The sequence below is a fragment of the Daucus carota genome, chromosome 2, assembly GCF_001625215.2.
Source record: "Daucus carota subsp. sativus chromosome 2, DH1 v3.0, whole genome shotgun sequence".
Classification (NCBI taxonomy): Eukaryota; Viridiplantae; Streptophyta; class Magnoliopsida; order Apiales; family Apiaceae; genus Daucus; species Daucus carota.
In genome coordinates, this window is record NC_030382.2 from 42906717 (window position 1) to 42922087 (window position 15371).

General features: G+C 32.7%; 2 protein-coding genes across 2 annotated transcripts; one reads left to right on the forward strand and one right to left on the reverse strand.

The window, feature by feature from the left end:
* Positions 1–1756: 1756 nt before the first annotated feature.
* On the forward strand, positions 1757–6942 carry LOC108205697 (uncharacterized). Its single transcript, XM_017375718.2, has 6 exons — positions 1757–2521; positions 2810–2912; positions 3842–3897; positions 4233–4397; positions 6470–6583; positions 6673–6942. The coding sequence occupies exons 1-6, from the start codon at positions 1892–1894 to the stop codon at positions 6763–6765; spliced, it is 1161 nt and encodes a 386-aa protein (XP_017231207.1). The 5' UTR covers positions 1757–1891; the 3' UTR covers positions 6766–6942.
* An 877-nt stretch (positions 6943–7819) lies between these two features.
* Positions 7820–10711, reverse strand: LOC108206781 (probable serine/threonine-protein kinase WNK9). Its single transcript, XM_017377188.2, has 7 exons — positions 10494–10711; positions 10351–10388; positions 9838–10065; positions 9521–9741; positions 9194–9351; positions 8671–9118; positions 7820–8587 (listed from the first exon to the last, which is right to left on the reverse strand). Exons 1-7 carry the CDS (start codon positions 10557–10559, stop codon positions 7971–7973), a joined length of 1776 nt encoding a protein of 591 aa, XP_017232677.1. The 5' UTR covers positions 10560–10711; the 3' UTR covers positions 7820–7970.
* Positions 10712–15371: the final 4660 nt, after the last annotated feature.

The following is a 15371-nucleotide window of genomic DNA, read 5'->3' on the forward strand; positions in this document are numbered from 1 at the left end:
ATTATAAATATACAATTTTGAATATTATCTTTTAACAAGAACCTTTATATAACATTTTTTTACTTTAATGTGTTCTATTTCAATATAAACACGAAACATTACATAACTCTTTTTAAATCTAATCTTAAAAATTATTGTTGTCAAAAAAATCAAGATTACAAAATTACGTTGAAATTCGATTGATTAGATTACTGAATGTATTACACGATCGGCTATGTTTGGAAAAAATTTGAATTTTCCGATTTTTTTATTTTTAAATCTACGTGTACTAAATTCGAATTAAATGTACTAAAATCTTGGGGGGTTGTCCATTTTCAAGTAATCGGGAGAAAATATAGTCAGTTGAATAATATAATTTGATTAAAGTCCAATCCATCAATACTAAAATACTAATCAAATGATGTTAAAATTTAAAATATAAATAATAAATTACAAACTATATACCCGCCCGTGCTCCGCACGGGTTAAAAGTTAGTATTAATAAAATATGAATAGAGAATATGTATAAAGACAATGATTTTAGAGCATCTTCAATAGCGTTGGCTATAATCGTTGGCTAAATGGGACTTGTAAGACATTATGTGAAATTTGCTGAACCTGTAAGACATTTTGCTTCAATGGTATTAGCTATATTGGTTGGCTATAATTTAAAAATAGTATGTTATTAATATTTAGATTGTTAAAATAGAATATATCAGTTCAATATGGTAATAAATGATGTACAATCTTCCTACAGATTTCTTACAGACCTATGGAGATTCGACAAATTTAGCCATCCATAAGAGGTTGTCTAAGGGACCGTTTGGTCAGGGGTAACTGACAAAGGGAAAGGGAAACAACCCGTTTCATTCCTTTTGTTATTGTTTGTTTTATGAAATCTGTCATTCCCTTTCCTTTGTTTTGGTTTTAGGTTTACCCCAAATCTCTCCTGATCCATTCCCCACCCCCCACCAGGTATTTTTTTTTTCCCTTTCCTGATTCTTATTTTATTTTTAGTTATAATTTATTTCAAAAATCATTAACATTCAAAAAATAATATGTAAAATATTTTTGAAGATCAAAAATAAATTTAATTTAGTTTTTACATAATAAAAATAATTTTAATATAATTTATAAGTCAAGATATTTTTAAAATTAATGAAAATTTTAAATAATAAAATATATCAAATTATAAACGTGAATATATTTGACTCTTTTGATATTATTTAATATTTAAAAATCAAATATAAGAATAATCATATAAATTTTCATTCCGTTTCCGGATCAAAACCAAACAGGTAATACAATTCAGCATCATTCCTTTCCTTTCTCTTCGTTTCTCTTTCTGAATTTCATTCCGTTTCCTTAATTCGAACCAAACGGCCTCTTATAGACAACAGCTGAGCATGGTTGGAGTTGAGTTTTTCAAACTAAAATTTTTTATTTTAAGTATGCCAACTCACCTTTTAGCCAAAGGTTTTCGATGGTCGGAGTCTTGGAGATGCTCTTAAAAAATTGTATGCGGAATTATGAGTAGTTTCAGAAAATGGTTTTGGTCTTTGGACCAAGCAAGGTTGGGTACGGGACCAATTTCAAGATGGTGGGCTTTCTTTCTGTACCTTTCTACCTTTCAAAAATTGATCCGCAATTCCAAATCCAATACGGTCCCCCAATTGCGACAAATCAATGAAATATTGTACTTCCAACAATCACGCGCCATTTGGATTTGGTCACGTGCATGTGATCTGAAAACAGACACAAACTCTAATCTCAGATAAGAGTCTTGGGTTCAACTTTCAAGCCACCACTCACCCATAGATTCTCCCTCTCTACCACACACAAAAAAACACACAAACACACACTCAACAATATCCCCTAAATTTCATTTCATTCTCTGCACAATTCAATCAAAATGGTCACTCCATTCTTGCTTGAATCAAATCTCAAATGGAACCCATTGCTCCACACTTTCCCCATTCATTACTCTCCCATTAAACCCACCAATCATTTCATCAAACACTTGGTTAAATATAATCAAACCCCTAAATTTCACATTAAATGCTCCTCTTCCCCTTCTTTCAATAATATTCCCACAAGGGCTGTCTCAAATTCACCCAATAAGCAAAACCCAGTTCAGATTTTAGCTCAATCCATCATTAGAACCCTCAAGTCACTGCAGAAGCCGGCGATTACTGCTGTTTTGTTGGGAATTTTGTTGTTATCTGATCCTACCAATGTTCTTGCTGCTTCTGGGGGGAGAATGGGGGGAAAGTCGTTTTCGAGACCTTCTGTCTCTTCTTCCAGGAGCTATTCTGCTCCAAGAATGGACTCCGGGAGGAGCTTTTCGTCGGCTCCATATTTCGGGCCTTCGCCGTTTGGTGGTGGGGGGTTTTATGTAGGACCTGCAGTTGGAATTGGGTCAAGTTTCTTTTTTATAATGGCGGGCTTTGCTGCGTTTGTTTTGGTTTCTGGATTCTTGTCTGATCGGTCGGATGATGGTTTGCTTACTGCCACTGAAAAAACCAGTGTGCTCAAGCTTCAGGTAGCTTTCGTTCGTGAATTATATGTTATAGTAGCTAAATCACACATTGAGGACACAAGATAGAAAAGAAGTTAAAAATAGTATTTGCCAATATATGATGTTGCTTACTATAGAACTTGTATAAGATTTCACAAGTGCAGGTTGAGTAACAAACATGCCTCCTGTATCAAACTTAAATGCTTATGCATTGGCTTAATACTTAAAACATGATTAAATAATTTCAATGATGTTTGAATTTCAATATGATTGAGGCTGACCACATAAATATTTCGGGCCTCTTTTTTACAGGTTGGTTTGTTGGGAATGGCACGATCATTACAGCAAGATCTTAATAGGATTGCTGAACGTGCAGATACATCTACTCCAGAGGGTTTGAGCTATGTATTGACAGGTAAGTATTCATAATGTGTTGCATTGCATCAATTTTTATTCTTTTGTTAATTTGTGTTTTATATTACATTGTCATCATGTAACTTGGCCCTGTGATTATAAAGTAGTAGTCAATGTTGAATTTAATCGTATATGCGCGTATACATCCAAAACAGCGGCCTTTTTGACTTCATCTATTACATTTCTAGTTTCTACTAAAATGTGCCGCCTTCTTATCTATTCCGCAAAAAATTGTCATTTGCTGCAGCCGTCAAATACCATTTATTGAAATAGAAAACACATTTGAAACCCTAATCTTTAAATAAACCAGATAAGCCCAGGAAGAAAATCTTCTAAAACCGAACACCTCACAAATGATGCCTCAAGTCCCTCAAATGGTGACATAAATCCAAATTTTGATGAGGTGACCAGAATAAGGAGAGAAAAACAGAGACGGATGTGGTTTCTAAGGCTGTGAGTGTAGTTGTGGTAGGCTCTGGTGGGCCACCAAATGGTGGTTTATGTATCAGCTTGTTAGGGTTTGTACACCAAAGCCTTCACTACCTCACTTATCTCCTGTTCTACTGATTGGTAAAGAGTTTCTTCCTTCCCTTTTCCTTCTCATTTTGTTTAGGTTTCACTTTTTTTCATCAATTGGTGTCTGACGGCTGCAAGCCTGCAACAGCATAACACAATATCTTGCAGATAAGATACAAAGAACTCATACTTTAGTGAACCTGGAAATGCAATAGATGAAGTAAAAAAGCCTACTATCTCTAAATTATGAAACTATTTATATATTCAATGGTATGTAAATAAAATGTGTGTGTATCAATATATGTTACTATATTGTTGATTATAAATACAGAAACTAATTAAATACTTAATGATTTATTAAATTTTAATGTGTCGGTATCTATGTATTTTAGTTTTACTTTTTTTTAATTGCAGAGACAATGCTGGCTTTGCTTCGTCATCCTGATTTTTGCATCTCTGCTTATTCATCTGTAAGTTAACTCAACTAATATTTTACTTCAGATGAGATATTCATTTCGGAGGCTAAATAGTCCATCACTCTCGTTCATTTATTAAATATATTGCTGTCTTTTGTTTTGACATAATTTGCTTCTAGCCCAGATGCTCAGCCTATCTGCTACTGTAGCATTTTATTTTCTGTCCGTGGTTGTATCTTTGAAGGATATTCTTGCTAGATTTTGTACAGTCATGTGCATAGGACTCAAAAAACATCTGCTACCATCTTTGAGATTTTTCTTATATTATTTGTAGGGCTCAAAGTTTGATTTTATAAAGTTCTTGACTCATCATGTCCAATATGCTATAGGTGGATGTAAAGCGGAGCATGGATGAAGGAGAAAAGCGATTTAATCAACTTTCTATAGAAGAACGTGGAAAATTTGATGAAGAAACCCTGATTAATGTTAACAATATCAAAAAGCAAAGTGCAACAAGTAGGAGAGCTAATGGATTCAGCAATGAGTATATAGTGGTAAGAATAAATTATATGACCTTGGCAGTGTTGCTTACGTTTTTTAGTTTAAGCTCCTGTCCGTGTGAAAATTTCATGCTGTTCCGACGTTCCGTTGGTTTTAGTTTTGTTATTGATGGTTTTACCCAGTGGCCCTACTTCAGCATTACGGACTAGCTTCATCGCTGGCATGCCATGTCCTAATTTTAGTGGTACATCCTGAAATAATGATATTTGCAGATTAGTTCAAAATTTCAAGTATCATTATTAATTAACATTAGTGTTGACATGCAATTATGCCTAACCTAACATCTCAAAAATAATGCAAATTTTAGATTAATTTACTTGTGAATTTTTTTTGCAACTTCGTGAAGTACTAGAGTTTTACATTAGTGATTATTTTTGTTATCTTGGAAAAACTATAAGGAACAATTAAACATGTTCCTAATATTGTAAAATTGAAAATCAGAGAAGCTGTCTACTGGATCATTTTCCTGTGTGATTATATGTGCTACATTACCCAAAGTCCCGACTTGGCTGGAAGTTACAAGCATTGATATGTGTACGTGTCATAGTCTGCAATTTTCGGAAATTTTTTTGCTTTCCTTTTGTCCTAAACGATGTCGAGTGTCTATACCAATAATTAAATGTTGAGTGTTCGACTTGGGTACTGGAGGTAAAATGCAAGGTCAGGGTAACATAGCTAATGTCTATTGTATACCTGATTATCAAGTTGTAAATTGTGAGTTTTAGATAGCGGGGAAATATATTTATAAAAATTATTATGCATTCTGCAACTGGGCGAAGAAGTTTATACTCTAGGTGGTTATGGATGTCTTGGAAGGTGGAGGGTAAAGTGACTTGTTTATGATTCCCCTATCATTTGGATATTGTGAAAGCTACACCTGGAAATTCCTTTATTTCATACGTACCTCAGCCCTCACCAATAAGACAATAGTATGTTCGGTGAATTATGATCTTCTCGGATTGTGAGTAATGTATGACATCACTTTCTCAACCGTGTCAAGTTAAATTGTCATGAAAAGCTGTGACCGAGCTGTAACAGTCTGTCTTTTATTTTCTAACCCACAATATACCTTGTATGCTCTTGCTGTAAGCCTGCATCGTAGTACTAAAGGTCCTGAAACCAGAGGTCCAAGTTCTGCTTGCAATTCAATAACTTTATGCTCACAATAATAACTTGAATTGCCAAAAAAAAAACAGTTGCTTGGTTAGATCTTGATAAGCATAACATGGTGTATATAGAGATTTTTAGCCACACATGGACTTAATATAGAACTCGAGTACTGTAAAAAAATATATTTCAGCATAACTAGAATTCTAATATTTCTAAACGTGCTCCCTAATTGATTATTCAAAGATATGAATGAAACCCCAAATCCAATTAAAGTGAACATGCCTTGCGGGTAGTCTAAAACTGCCTTCTATGAATGGTAACAAATCCTAGAACCTGTTGAAAAACACCAAAGTTTAATCATTTACTAATGTGTGTAGTGTCTGTGATTTAATATAAATTTAGGCTATGGGTTTCATATAAATTAAGACAAATGTGGAGGATTTGAAAATGTATCGCTGGAGTTTGGAAGCTCATAATTTCACATACTGCATGTTTAAGAGCTCAAAACTTCGATATATGTATCATATTGGTTGATAGATAGAGAAAGCGGGAACTAAAAAAAGGGCAAATAGATGAAGCAAGCTGCGATATATATTATTTATGGAACTAAAAAATGGAAAATAATGAAAAGAAAAATGTTCCTATATATGCCATAGAAGAATCCATATTATTTATGGATTCTTATGGATTCTTTTAAAGTTATTCTCGCGCGATTATTTATGAATTGTCTACACAAAAGACCAAAGTGAAGTATTAAGTGCTACGAGTCTGAAGTAGTCTTAACCTGGTGGAGAACAAAATGTAGGAAATGGGGATTGCAAACACTTAGATGAATCAAAGTTAAAACTTAGGACTAGGGAGTATAGTGTGGTTATCTAATAGTACTGACATCTATAATTCTACTTGTATGGCACCATATAGGAATTAACGATGATTATTTTTTCCTGAATTTCAGATAACCATATTGGTGGCTGCTGAAGGAGTGCACAAGTTACCCAGCATTAATAACAGTGGAGACCTAAAGGAAGCCTTGCAAGTGCTTGCCTCTATCCCTTCAAGTAGAACACTAGTAAGTCCAGAGTTCGACAATCATCATTCCTACCCTTGTAGCTCAGATTTTCTTTTTAAAAATCATCTGATCTAAATTTAACCTTTCAGGCTGTAGAGGTATTATGGACCCCTCAAAATGAAAATGATACACTTTCAGAGCGAGAACTGCTTGAAGATTACTCACTTCTGAGGCCGTTATGATACTATCATTGCTTGTAATTTCCAGTAGGGGAGGACCACGGAAGCTGCCTACAGGATGTTAAAAGTACAATTGTATAGAGATAAATTTGAGGGTGTCAGTGTGCTATATATATCATTTTACATACTTTGTAATACTACATAGTCTAGATCTTGCATTGCCAACTTCAAAATATCTGATCTCTTTGTGTGTTTCGAGCTTTAGGCAGTAATGGGTTGGATGTACATGTCAGAGAAAATCCATGCTTGTTTTTTTCCCGTAGTAGTACTTAAAAACAAGGTCTGGGTTCATCCCAATCAGGAAATATTTTCGTTTACTGATTTCATAACATATACGGGATGAGCTGCTAACAAGTTTATAACAGGAAATATCTATCAAATGTTTTCAGTACAGCTTGTATGTTTTTTGTCTTTAAAGCTTGGTGTAAATATTGGTTATAATTATAGGCAAGTGACTTAATTATATTTGAATTTTTTTACTTTTGCCAAGTTATGTTTGAATATGTACTTCATCAATAGATAAATTTATCCAAAATCAAAGTAATAGAAGTGGAATAATATATCACAATTTGTGAAATGTATGCTTGATCTTCCTGAGATTCAAACTTTTTGGTGATATAATAATCTTATAATGGGTCAACATCAAACTTGGAGAAAAATTAAAGTAAGTAGAAAAGAAAAAAAAATCATAGCAAAAATAATATATACTACTACTGCCATTAACCAGTATTAGCACCTGCTATAGCTTTTTTGTACTCGGAAAAAAAAAAAGAGTTAACCGAGATTTCGTGATACCGAGATATATTTTGTTTTAAATTAAAAGATTTTCTAGTGTATGTTCATGAGCACACACTAATAATTACTTTCTACTTATACTAACAATTATGTTTTACTTGGCTGAAATATTTTGATCGGCAAAGATTTTTCTGCATGCATAGACCATTATTAATCGATAAGTTAAGGGTCTTTCCAATAATAACTGCTTCTTAACTTAGATGGAAGATTCACCACCTTAAAAAAAGATTATTAGTATCTGTCATTAGCACACACTAGAAAATTATAGCACATACACATTCTTTTGTATTAATCTAAATTTAAATAAGACAGACTTGTACAAATCTTAAACTAAACATTAGTATTACATTTAACATACTAAAATTTCTATGAACTCCTGTCTTGCTTACAAGTATCATGGAGTCTTCTTTCTTCTATTGATTATGTTGTTCTGAGGCATCTCCTTTCTTTGTTATTTCACATTCATAATCATCAGATACCTCGTCGCAAGAAGATGAAGAAAGAGCGGCACCTGATAGTAATTTGGAGAAACGTTTTGACTCGTCCTGCAAGTTGGATTGTCTGGCGACCAAATTTCCATCTTCTCCAACAAAATGGCCATCTCCAGAGCCGACTTCGCTGCATTCCACACTTCCATGTTGTTCCCAATAATATTCACGAGAAAAATCATTAGATTGAATAGACAACACAGGATTTGCAAAATGATTATCAGCATTAAATGTATACTCTTCAAAACGGCCATGCTTAGCACCACAACCTTTCTCGCACTTCATCTGTATGTAGGAGCCAATTGAGGTATGGGTGGAAGCACAATTATGACAAATGTTAGAACTGTCAAAATGATGAGTTTCTTCAAAACCCGGTCCTGTCTTCCATTGCGGTACCAAAGTAACCATTTCCCCATCTATCATTTCAGCTATTTTAGTTACATCTTGGTCTTTTAAATCCAGTTCTCCAACCATTTCAGTTGCAACACTAAGTGCAGTATCACTCTCAACGTCGAATGGAAAATAGATGTTCCTTATCCTGGCTGTAAATAAATTAATAAACGTATTCAAATTGGAACCAAAAAAAAAAACTTCATGTAAATGAGAGTTGTTACGAGTTTATTACCTTCTTTGTCTAAAATTCTAAGTCTCAAGAAGATATTACCGTCACTTTTCTTCTTCCCTTTGATAGAGATATCAAGTTGTGAAAGGTGTTCCTCCAGTTCATCATCATTATGCTCAAATAGGTGAATATCATTTTGCTCACTGTCATGTAGCTCATAACTCGATCCATTTTGAACAGATGAAGGAATAGAGTACTCGTTAAAGGAGCAATTACTAAATGAGCTGCCTTTATGGCCTGGTTGAGGATTGCTAATAAATAGATCAGCATAATTCAACTCTGTGTGGCATTCTATTGCCACAAAATTTGTTTCACAAGCTTCCGTCTGGAGAAATGGGTCCCTTAGAAGTTCCCTTGCCGAGAGCCTTGAGGATACGTCAGCCAAACATTTCTCAATAAATTGACGTACTTCTGGATCTTTAACTTTGTTCAAAGCATCAGGTTTTTTCCCCTAATTATGAATATGAATATTTAATCATATAAAGACATAAATTAAATAGCAATAATAGGAGATGAAAAAACTTACAGAAATAACTTTCTTATAAATTTGGGCAGAATGAGTGCATTCACTATAGGGATACTCAAAGGTAACCATTTCCAGTATGCACATCCCAAATGAATAAATGTCAGCTAATTCATTATATTCCTCTTGATACACTTCTGGAGCCATGAATTCTGGGGTCCCTGATAGAAAGAACCATATATATAAAAATCTTTATATAATTTTAACTCATAATGTGATCATATATAGTTAATATGTCAAATAAAAGAGATTCTTTTTTCTTTGTATGATTAATTAACCATAAAAATAAAAAGTGAGCATCCAAAAATAGTTGGACCAAATTGAACATACCAACACAATGAGCCTCTTCTGATTTTTGAAGGACCGCCGCTAAGCCTAAGTCACCAATTTTTATTTGGCCTTGATTTCCATTCACAAAGATATTGTCACACTTGAGATCTCGATGAATAACAGGAGGATTTTGACTGTGAAGATAGAGAAGTCCTCTCAATATCTGTCTGCACCAATTCTTCACTGCTCTCATGTTTACCTTCTTGTGTTTATGCCGATATCTTCATAGCAAGAGAGGAAATAAAACAAAATAATGAAAAAACCAACAATAATATAAAACAAAAAGAAGGTGAAACAAACTTTGTCTTAGTACTTACTGTCTTAGAGTTCCAGAGGTGAACATCTCAGTCACAAAATTAATATTCCTCTTTCTTGTATCAACCCAAGAAGCGAACAATTTCATGATGTTCTGGTGCTTCAAGCTTTTGAGCAGATTAATTTCACTATACAATCTCTCAAGCTCATTCGAACTATTCAGAAAATTAAAAAGCTTTACTTGGTTCCAAGCAACTTCAATCCCTTCGTATTGATCAAACGCTCTATATCTGTATCAACCATCAACCAACACAAGCCCATTGAATCAAATTCAATCCACTCTACATACAATTGCACCAAAAAACCAATTATATCAACTTCATTAAGATACTAGAAAAAGGGATCCAAAGATTCTTCAATACCAATTGCAATACTAAGCCGCAAACCCCCTATAAACTAACACATTCATCAAACATCTTTAAATTCGTTCTTCACAGATTTACCAGCACAATAGTTACCGGATCATATAAAAACAAAAAAAAAATACGAAAATGAATAAAAGACAGGGGTCATACACACTCTTAGAAGCTCCTTTGCCCAAAAGCTCATCATACTGCAAAACAAAAACAAGAAATAAATCACATTAAGCTGTGAGGAAACTGTAGTGAATTTTTATTAAACTGGACTATTGTATAAACCCACAAAATGAACTACTTACTCTCCCATATCTACCACTGGGATCAACTTCTACGAACTCTGAATGATTCTCTTCTGAATCATTCATCTCTTAGCTACCCAGATCTTCTTCAGCTTCTCTGAGTTGAGTTTAATGTGTGTTTTTTTCCGTTTCTCAGTTGTACTTTCTTCGGTTATATCTTTGTTTCTGACATGGTACTATGAATCCAATTTTTTTTATTTTTTATTTTTTATTTGTTGGAGAAAAGGCAAATGGATTTATATTTTCATTTATATCTGGCAGATAGTCTCATATCTCACGTTCCACAAGGTACACTGGTGCACAACACGTGTATATATCTGCCATTTATAAAAAAAATTATAATTATAAATGAAAACTTCTATTGATGAATAAATGACCACTAGTTCTAACTAATAAATAACAAAATCATATTTAGTTTAATTGATACAAAATCAATTTTTTATAGATAAGTTTCAAATAATTATAGTTTCAAAATTTATGCAAAATCCAATCCAAGCAATGTCATCGTTTCTGTAGATAAGATAGAGGCAACTCCCAACATCCAACCGATACATGACATAATTCTACAGCTAATAATTCTAAATATTTAGGAGTTTAAATTATGAGCAGTTTTTCTTTCATATATTATATTTTAAAATGAACAAAAACCGTCAACAACACATCCTTCTTTTGAAAAATGAGTCCACTGATATCATTATAATAAAATATTATTTTCTAGTTATTAAAAACATTATTTTGTAATTTACTATAAATAACATTTTTTTATTTTTATTTTTAAAAGAATTATATCTTTAAATAATTAGGTGAAAAATGATGGGGACAGAAATCTTGCAAGTAGAACTTAGTATGCAGAATAATTATTGATAAACTAATCTTTAGAGCATGAGATAATTTCTTAAAAATTAATTAAAAAAAATTCTAATGAGCACCAATTTTTATTATTTTTGCGGTATTTATTTAAAAAGCATATCTATTTTAAATGATGAAAAAAAAGACTCTATAGGACCTACATTTTAAAATTTAAACTTCCAAAATGATTTTACTCAAAATTGGGTTCGTTTTGGCCTAAAACTAAATACGGGTATGCATACTTACGATGTTATAATCAAATGAATTTTACTGTGATATGATTATATGGTATATTTGAACTTATTTTTATCATTTGTACATTCGAATTTGAATCTTTCTCTTAGCCACTATCAACGGAGCTTGAGAGGGCCCAAAATGATTTTACTAAATGGTTTAATTTGGCCTAAAACCAAATACGGTATGTATGCATACATAGGGTGTCATGACCAAATGAGTTTTATTATAACATAATACACATGATACATTCGAACTTATTTCTATCATTTGTACATTTGAATTTGGATCTTGACATCAGCCACCACTAAAGGGGATGGAGAGGGACCAGAAGGTTTAGTTTTATTTATTTAATGTAACGGATTGAAATTAAATAAAGCTGGTTAATAAATTAATGTGATTATTAATAATTTTAAAATATAAATAATTTAAAAATACTGCCAATTTTTTATTTAATTATTTGTTTTATTTTAAATAATATTTCAATTATTACACAAATATATATTCAAACAATACTACCAATTTAGTAGTATTACATTATATTAGAAGTAGTAATGAACATACTACCAAGTCCGCATTTGTTTATTGACACCACTCTCTTGTAATCATAATATCTATTGGAATCAATCATTGATCAGTGTTGTTGATATGGCAAGGGGTCGTCGGAATAATTTATTGATTTAAATGCTTAAAGGCCCTTTCGATGAGTTTAAAATAAGTGGTTTTTTGCTAAGGTAAAGAAGTGAAGTGAAGTGTAAACATCCGTTTCATTGCATCCAAGAGGCTAGTCAAGCCAGTTTCGATTTTTCTACCAATTATGATGACGTGTTTGATCCCAAAGCGGTGAGTTGGTATCCGATTACGCCGTGTGAAGATCAATTCTTCATCAAGTTACCGTGTTATGACTTCGTGTGGAGTGGGAATGACAATGATCGTATACGATCTATTGTTAGTCGGATCATGCTTAACAATCCCGGTCGCGCCATTCCTCCAAATAAGATTGTCGAGTTTCAAGAAGCTTTTAGTCTTTTCGACAAGGTGCGATCTTTCCAATACATAAAACTTCATGATTATGGTTATGTGATTATTTATGAATTCACAGTATATATTATAATATGTGGCTCATAATTTTCATGATTAAGTATAATGATGTGGTGTGCTTGAATCTATTAGTGTATGTGTTTTGTATCCTATTTTGTCATTTCTTGATCTATTTTGCCTGATTCGGAGGAGATTGGGTATATGTAATCATTTTTATATCACATGATTAGTTACATTTTTGAGTCTTGGATTCGCATTTTCGATTTTTAGTTTTCGCTAGTGTACATGATAAATGTTTGCGTTTTTCCGGTTCTTGCACGGTGACGGTGGAGGTGGTGTAATGGCGCTTAATTAAAGCGTGCTTTGATATTAGATTATTCTGATTGACTTATTTTGTTGCATGATTTTAGTTTAGATTTGAAAATTTAGAATTTATTTGATTTTAATAGTAGTTAATGTAGGTCTTAATTTTAGTTTTTGTGAATGGCTAGTTGACTCTTTTAATTTATTTGGTTTTAAAATTTGAATTTTCTCTTCATACTTTAATTTGAACTTTTATGTAGTAATTAGAAGATTAATTAAAAGATTCAAATTTTGAATCTTATAAATGAATGCATTTAAATTTATTTGTACCATTTATGGGTTATTTGAATTTTGAATCTTGTAAATGAATGCATTTAAATCTATATACCATTTTGGTGGCCGAGTGTGACGATGGCGACGGTAGTTCCGGGATCAGCATGCGATCCGGTTTCAAAAAGGAAGGCGCTTCACTGTGCCTTAATGAAGGCGTTAATTGTGCCTCTTAATTGAGGGCGTAATTTGTGCTCCATAATTGATGGAGTTAATTGTGCCTTATTTGAGGTGTTAATTGGCTTAATTGAGGACGTTAATTGTGTCTTAATTAAGGGCGTTAATATTTTATTAATTGTACCTTAATTAAGAGCTTAATTGTCTCAATTATGAGTTTTCATAATTGTGGGAATTTTTGATCAGCTCATGCAATATACACGTGATTTTAATATTAATTAACTATTGGATATATTATCTTTTATTTTTATAATATATATAATGTGTTATATATGTCGACTTATATTATTCTTGTTTTCTATCTTTTATTCTCAGGATTCTTGGAAGAAGACGGGTTTTTCTTTTCGGACATTAAAGTTTTATTGTCTAAATTTCCCCGGTCATCTTGCATGTCCGACGGTTAGATAATAAGCTTTCTTGAATGAAAGAATTATCACGGTGAACTGCTGATTCATATTGTTGAGATTTATTCTCATTTTCAAAAAAAAAAAAAAAGAAGTAGTAATGAACATTCAGCTAAATTCAAGTCTGCTCAAGTTGATTTCAACATAAAAAATTTGAACTAATGGTTATTTTCCACTCGGCATGATTTATCTCATGAAACACTATAAGTTGAGCACGAGGTCTTGATTGCATGAAAAATCCCACTCCTCCTCCAAATTTCTTGGTACTTGGCTCCAAAGTATTCACCCAAAGCTTCCATCCTTTTTGCTCCCAATTAAACTTTAATTCTTCAAGTTCTGAGAATTGGGGTTTGAGGTGAACCATCTCCTTTTCACTTTGTTCAACGAGGCCATCTCTGGTAGCAATAGCAGATGTGTGATCCTCCATTGAAGAAAGGGTCGATGGCTGTGGACTGGTTAACCGGCCCACGATTTTCTGGCCGTTGGATGCATATCCAGCGGTCAGGATTATAACAAAATTTTAACACGTCTAGCGGTTTTTAACCGCTAGACAGGGAAAATCTGTCTAAACGGGGAAAATCTGTCTAGCGCGCTAGACAGATTTTCCCTGTCTAGCATCCAACGGCCAGAAAACTATATGTTTGATATTTAATGGAGCATTTTCTTCATTATTTAAAAAGCTTGTTAAAGTGGAACAACTACACATGGAACGGGTGGAGAACCATTCATCTCCACCATGTGTTCGACAAAATGCGCTAGCGAAAATTTGACAAGGCAGCGACAAAATGGATACGGGAAATCAAATACGATTGTGGATCTTAACTAGAGTTGAACATTCCTGAGGATTCAGGAAATTGATATGTTCACAGGATGGTGTCAATTCATATGGGATATTTAAAGGGATTTTTTTACACCCCACGCATTTATTAGGCCCCACACATTTATCAGTTATATATTTAATTGAGATTTTAACAGATCTTTTCATTAATTGATTTTGAGAGTATTTAAATCAGATTTTGAAAAATGTATCAGAATCTTGAGTATTAAATTAGGATTTTAAATTATTAACAAAATCTAGTGGTATTTAATGAGGATTTTAAATTATACTTCAAATTTCGATCGTATTCAATTGAGACTTTTTAAATTTCATTAAAATATTATGATATTCAAATACTGATGGATTTTTTTGAACATTATAAATGATGGATTTTGTGAGATTGTGCAATGTATAATAAGATATTTGAAATCCCCACCAAAATTCATGAGATTTTGAAACATTGTGGTTAAATCCTAAAGATTCTCATCAACTCACATTTTATGAAGAGCCTGCATAAGATCAAAATTAGATACAATCCTTTAAAATTCATAAATTATATAAAATCCATAAAAATCTCAGTTGAAGAATGAACATTATTGGTCTAAAGTATAGAGGTGACATTTGACTGGTCTAAAATAATTTCACTTTTCTGATTGGTTAATCATTTACTAATACTGACTCTATTGCATTATGCAATTAACCAATAAAAAAAAAAGGAATCAT